Source organism: Nuphar pumila, chromosome 5 (genome assembly GCF_984573655.1).
Source record: "Nuphar pumila chromosome 5, dmNupPumi1.hap1.1, whole genome shotgun sequence".
NCBI lineage: Eukaryota > Viridiplantae > Streptophyta > Magnoliopsida > Nymphaeales > Nymphaeaceae > Nuphar > Nuphar pumila.
Genome location: NC_143253.1, coordinates 129,617,799 through 129,624,775, shown reverse-complemented (window position 1 = coordinate 129,624,775; position 6,977 = coordinate 129,617,799). Strand labels below are relative to the sequence as shown.

The 6,977-nt window shown below is 40.1% G+C and overlaps 1 protein-coding gene across 1 annotated transcript; it reads left to right on the top strand.

The window, feature by feature from the left end:
- The first annotated feature begins 350 nt into the window (after window positions 1–350).
- On the top strand, window positions 351–6,423 carry LOC149838695 (L-ascorbate oxidase homolog). Its single transcript, XM_090006746.1, has 9 exons — window positions 351–875; window positions 2,194–2,372; window positions 2,488–2,597; window positions 3,525–3,795; window positions 3,971–4,070; window positions 4,800–5,145; window positions 5,258–5,623; window positions 5,713–5,791; window positions 5,951–6,423. The coding sequence occupies exons 2-9, from the start codon at window positions 2,229–2,231 to the stop codon at window positions 6,152–6,154; spliced, it is 1,620 nt and encodes a 539-aa protein (XP_089862872.1). The 5' UTR covers window positions 351–875; window positions 2,194–2,228; the 3' UTR covers window positions 6,155–6,423.
- Window positions 6,424–6,977: the final 554 nt, after the last annotated feature.

The following is a 6,977-nucleotide window of genomic DNA, read 5'->3' as shown; positions in this document are numbered from 1 at the left end:
GTGTGCGGGCCGATCTCATCCATGAATGTGCAAAGACGCCTCCAGCTGAGTCGGACCGCTCGACTCATTTCGGACTCGGTTCTTTCCTCAACTCAAATCACGATCCAGATTGAACTCTACCAAGCGAAGCTAATCCATCTTGGGTCCAAACCAGAATTCATACTTACTGCCCAATATTCGAATTCAGATTTGGATCCACTACGGTCCGATCCGTTTCACCCCATTATACAGGACCTTCCCCATCGCTTAACAACTCGGAGATCACCCGCGCACGTGAAAGAGGGGACGTTTTTTACCGCATTATTTAAAATCAACAAGGAGAGGGCGAGAGGACTCACAGGACACTGCTTATCTGAGGAGGAGTCACATAACGATTTGCGGTTGGTCCCGTGACCATTCGCATCACAGTTCACAGTATTTCTTTGTTTCATTCTTCAGAACGTCTCGTGTTGCTAAGCATCTGCCTCGTTGAGCTTCGTCTGCGCCGTAGATCGTGCAGGAGACATGAGAAAAAAAAAAATAAGGTAAGAAAAGAAAAAGGGAGGCGAGGTGGTGGGCCTTGGGACGCAGAATCACGCTAAATAGTCGCTCCCCGTTAATGGCGGAAATCTGCGTTACGGATACAGATGCAAGTGAAGGAGTGACACAAAAAGACGATGCTTCAAATTTAAAACACAAGAAAATTGGTATTATAAATCTCTTAAGATTAAGAAAGCGCGTCGTATATGAGGCGCTAGCCTGGCATCCGGAGCTGTCGGTGAAGGATTCACCGTTCCTTCCCGCCTCTTTTTAAAGGCTGTCTCTTCTTGCTGCATCCTCTGTCCTGTTGCGAACTGGGCTCTCCGGTCAGCTCCGGAGGTCTCTCGCGTTTTCCGGTAGGAACTCCTTCTCTTTCTTCATTTCTTTCTTGTGAATCTTCTTTCGTTTCCCTCGTCTGATGCAATGAAAAGATCGTGGATTTTGTTTTGCTTGTGCTTCTTCGCTGCTAAAAGCTAGCTTTTTTTTTATGGTTTCTCTGAGACTCTCTGGACGTTCATTTGTTGGAAAAAGTGGATAAACATAACTGACGAGGCTTCGGCTTTACTGAGAAATTTTTTATCTCTAGAGTTCGGAGAGAGGGAGTTAATCCGCCGTGGATCTCTCTGAACTGCATTGTTGAGCTTTCTTCTTTAGAATGTAGACGTTTAAAGGTTTCTTGTGATGTCAGTTTCGGAAATCGCCGATTCTCCAGTGTCGTTCTTTCATCTGGATCGAGATGAATCTGTCGTTTTGTAGATCTGTTTCGGATATTGGAAATGCTTTTTTTCATTCGTTTGATTCACAATGCCTTTGGTAAATGCCGCAGATAACACTTACTTTTGTGAAAACACCGCCTGTTCTGTACTGTCTGGCCCTGTTAGGCTTCAGATTTGGAGCTCTAGAGTTTCCAGAGCATAGTTTTCACTTATTTTTGTTTGATCGTGGCTGAAATCTCTTGATCGCTTGCCATAGTTTCCTAAATCAAGATGCATTCGGCTGTTTAAATGGATTCAGATTTTGAGCTACTTTTTGAGCTTTCTAATTGAGAGATATAGTTGCAATCAACAGTTTTTTCCTCTTAAAATATGTGGATGCCTCTTACTGTTGTAAATTTTGACGTGAAGTGTTCTAGCGGAAAGGATTTTTTGCGCTCACTTTGTTAATGACGAGAAACACATATTCTAGTGCTGCATTTTCTACGTCTAAAATGCTTCTTGCTGTTTTCAGATCCAACTTGCTCTTTCTGTGTTTTCAACACTTCAAAGTGTACGGTTTCTGGAAATGTTCAGTAGAAGCCTTGCTGAAACTCTAAGTAGAAGTCTTCCACCATCTGAATATAAAAGATTTTCACAATTCAATTCTGTGGTGTTCTAGATAGATAACATGCTTGTACTTCAAGATCACTAAACTGTAAAATTTTGTTGATGTTGGCTTGGTAAGATTCCAATTTCAAACATTTTATTTTAGTTGGTTTTTGCAACTTAAAATGTTCAATGAAGTGCCAGACACTATGTAATCTTTTTCATTTCCCTTTTTGTTGTTTTGTACGGTTTTTCTACATGTATTTGCATATCGTTATGGTCTCTGTTGAAGCTTTAGATATGGAGATATTTTGTGTGCTTAGATTCAACTTGATCAATGTAGAAGTTTCTCAGTATGAATGTGGATTTGCAGGAAGTCCAAGATCTAGTCATTTTTCTTGCGACAACATGAGAGGAAATAGCTTCCCACATCTCCTTTATGGTGTTCTGTCTTGCCTTTTTTTCTGCCTTGTTAGAGCAGATAACCCTTATAGGCTCCTAACATGGACGATCACCTATGGAACAATTTACCCTCTTGGCGTCCGCCAACAGGTTGGAGTCAATCATGCTACTTCTGAAAAAGCATGATTTACATTTGTACCCTTTTAAGCATCACAGCATGTTTTTGTGTTTATTGACTGATTCTTCTGTTGGCTGGATTGTTAAGGGCATACTCATTAATGGGCAGTTTCCTGGCCCTCGCATAGTCTGCATGACTAATGACAACATCATTCTTAATGTCTTCAACAAGCTAGATCAGCCTTTCCTTCTCACCTGGTATGTATCTTCAATCCAATTTTCAGCTAAAAGCATTTCATTTGTTTGGCTATGTGCTTGAAATTGGGATATATTTGATCTTCTTGCTAGTGAGTGAGAAGAGAGACAGCAGTCATTCTCAAGTTGCTCTCTCTTTCTAAGCAATCGATGTGTTATTGATCTTACCATGGCTCTGGGGCCAACTGGATAAATTGGGTCTGTGAAAAAGCCATAATGATCTAGGCAAAGACTTTGTCAGGTTGCTTGAATTGATTTGTCTGGTCTAGTTCATGTGGAATCTGACCCTTTGTTCGAGTAAATTTGAAGATCTCGATTTGCTTATCCAGGATGGATATAATCAGTGCTGAAATGGTTTAAAATGGTTGGTTCAGCCCAGCTGATATTGAACTTTTCATTGCTCAATTAAACAGAGCCCTGCAATCTTTTGTATAGGATTGAGTTTTGGGTGGACTTGTTTAAACAGATTTGGTAGAGTCTAGACTCTAAACTATTCTTTTCCTGTACATTATAAGCTGGTTGCAAGTGATTTCATGTATTCTTTGGACGATCTCATAGCAATCCTTCACAACCTTTTCACATTTCAGTTAGTGATGTTGTCAATATGTATTGCTAAAAAGATTCTATTTATGCAATTAAAGGAATGAGCTTCTATTAATGTAATTAAAGGAACGACTTGTACGTTTTGCTTTCCTTTTTGTACATTTTTTCAAGAAAGAAAAGGACCAGCTAATTGTTTAAAACATTGATTGGGTTGTAATGTTGTGTCCCCTGTTGTCAAAATGCAGGTGCTTAACAAATCTTTGGTTACCCAATTTCTCCTTATGTTTGTTATACATGATAGCAGTTATCATCTATGTCATCTGTTTTCTATGCTCCTTAGGCCATATTGCATCACTTGATATATTTGTTACTATGGAAAACTGCTAGGAATGGCATTAAACAGCGGAAAAACTCATGGCAAGATGGAGTTCTTGGAACAAATTGTCCTATCCCACCAGGAGGAAACTACACATACAGATTCCAACCAAAAGATCAGATCGGCACATATTCTTACTTTCCTTCAACCGGCATGCACAAAGCTGCTGGAGGGTTTGGAGGTATTGTTGTTGTTAAAAGGCCTCTCATACCTGTTCCTTATCCTCCTCCTTCTGGGGACCATACAGTGCTCATTGGTGACTGGTCCAAGTTTGGCCATAAGGTTCGTAAACCTGTGGATTTGGTGAGATACCTATAGGCTATTGTAATGTATTGTTACTATAGATTTGAAAATATGTTCAATATTTTTCATGCTTTCTTTGTCCTAGTAGCTGTTAACTATGCGCCTATGTTCTGGACCCATGATTGATTCATACTTTGACCTGTGACATATGTAGACATTGCAACATTTCCTGGATGCGGGACACCCTTTGCCTTTCCCCGATGGAGTTCTTATAAATGGTCAATCACATTCCTCCACCTTCAATGTGGATCAAGGTAATGGGACTGTCTTTTGTGCTTCTCGCTTCGATGCTTACATTACTCCATAGAGTTATGTTGCTTTTAAGTTCAGTGTAGATTGATTTTTAGAGCTAAATTTGCCACTCATATTGCTGTTTATAGGTAGAACCAGATCTGATTTGATTAGCTTGACTCAGATCTCTGTTGGATCTGAGTCTTTTTTTCAGGAACTAAATCAGGTTCACCAAGTTTTATCTTAATTAGGTCTTATCCCCGTATTCTACTCTTCATTTGGGTTCAGAATGAGTATAGAGAGACCTAGATCCCTATAGGCAGAACCAAGTGACTTAGATATGCCATATTTTGTTATATTAAAATGTTTCTTGAAACAAGATGATCCACCTTGAAAGTGTTCTTTTCTTCTCCTTGATGCCTGACAACTTAAAATTCTCTCCAAGTGTTTTTTATCATTTGAAATCCTCTAATCATGGTTTGAAGATACCTGATTTGAGTCTTAAAGGTGGTTTTGTGCTAGGTAGCCTATGAATTTCATTCATCACTTGGCTATCAGGTCAAGCACATCGGATCTTGCATGTTGCAAGTTTAGTGGATGTGCGCAGGCGTAAATGCCAGTCATTGCTGATGGATGAAATATAACATTTTTGTGTGTTGTATGCATGCATACATATTCAGATGAAATATTGTTAGAATGACTTAAATGGATGCATAAACATCTGACAACCCGAGAACTTTTTTTTTTGACAGGCAAAACCTATATCTTTAGGATCTCCAATGTGGGCTTGCAGGCATCACTCAACTTCAGGATTCAGGGTCATAAGCTGAAGCTGGTAGAAATTGAAGGCGCACATCCGATTGAAAATGTCTATGATTCCCTGGACGTGCATGTTGGACAATCAGTGGCCGTTTTGGTCACAGCTGATCAGGGCCCCAAGGACTATTACATTGTTGCCTCTACCCGTTTCAGTCGCCGTGTTGTCACAGCCACCGCTGTGCTGCACTATACAAATTCTTATGCCCCTGTGTCAGGACCCATCCCTTGGGGCCCTACCTATGAAGTGGCTTGGTCTCTCAACCAGGCTAGATCATTCAGGTAATGTTACCGGATTCTAGGATTACAAAATAATTAGATGCTTTCAAGTATACTGCCTGTGACTGTTGATTTTAACTTTTGGAAATTATTGATTTCACGATCCCTTTGACAGATGGAATTTGACAGCAAGCGCAGCTAGACCTAACCCGCAAGGGTCATTCCACTATGGCAAGATTGTACCCTCCAGAACGATCGTGTTTGCAAACTCTGCACCTCGAATTAACGGCAAGCAACGTTATGCGGTAAATGGTGTCTCCTATGTTAACGTCGACACGCCATTGAAGCTTGCCGATTATTTCGGCATAGTTGGAGTGTTCAGTCTCAACAGCATTCAAGACTTCCCTTCAGGAAATGCTGCCTACCTAGGCACTGCAGTTGCATCTGCTGCCTATCATGCGTTTGTGGAAATAGTTTTCCAGAATAATGAGAACAGCCTTCAGTCATGGCACCTCGATGGTTATGATTTTTGGGTTGTAGGGTATGCCCTTTCCCCTTATCCTCCTCTTTTGCAGGTCAATATTTATTTTTCATAGTTCGAGTCATGATTTCAAATAACTTTTAATGCAGGATGGGTTTGGGACAGTGGTCACAAGCCAGGAGAAGGACATATAATCTGGTTGATGCTCCTACTAGATACACCGTTCAGGTACGCTGACCCTCTTTGATGGAAAAGGATGTGGCCATTCTAATTCCCAAATTTCATTTTACTCAGTTTAACTTAATTTCATTTGACTCAGTTTAACTTAAGTTGGTCTCTCTCTCTCTCTCTCTCTCTCTCTCTCTCTCTCTCTCTCTCTCTCTGTAGGTGTACCCAAATGCCTGGACAGCAATTTATGTGTCCTTCGATAATGAAGGGATGTGGAACCTTAGGTCTGCAAACTGGGGAAGGCAGTACCTTGGCCAGCAACTCTACATAAGGGTTTGGACGCCAGAGAGGAGCCTCCAAAACGAATATAACATACCAACAAATGCACTCCTCTGTGGAAGGGCCAGAGGTTACCACATTTAAAGGGATTCGTTCATGTGTTTTACAGTTTGCACCCTCCTGTGACGAGAGGGTGACAGGTGGGGGAAGGATAGCCCAGCGTCTGTAAATTTTAATCGATGTAGATTTGTATGTCGTTTTACACTGTTTTCTTATTGCCTTTCTACTTTAGAATGTGGAACCGAAAATAAGTCGTTGTTTTTTTCTAATTGATAGGGTGTTATGGTAGATCGTAGAGCGTAGTGCACGCCATGTTGTACTTTCTTTTATTTTCCCTTAAATCAACTCGGTTTTATTGAAATAGCTTGTGCTTTTATTTTTATTTAAATATTTTGTTTCAGATATTTTTTTCTTTTCCTTCTTTTTTGGTTTGTTATGATTTTATTAACTTTTTAGAAATAAACAAACTTGTTAAAATATCTAACAATAAATTTGTTTTCTTTTTTTACTATGGTGTGGTCCATTGAGGCAAGTCCACAGCTGTGCTTTTTTCGGGAAAATGTTTTCTTTTCCCTAAAAATTCATCAATAGCGACTATGGGTTTAGTCTGGGGCTCGAAAATTTTACAGTTGATGGATCCAATTATAATGTCATAAAAAATACCACAACCGAATGGTGGATCCATTCAAATCAATGTCATGTGATTTGTGTTACAAAGCTTGCTTATGAGCCTGGTCAATTGCTCTTGTTTGGATCCCAATTACCAGGGTCCAACTGAGAAACAATAAGGGCCGCTTGTGGCTTGGCTCATATTCGTCTCGTAAAGAGTGTATATATATATATAAGAAAAGTGGTTGCTGCCTACCACCAGTGAATAGGTGTTTTCGGGTTTTTTTTGCAAACTGTA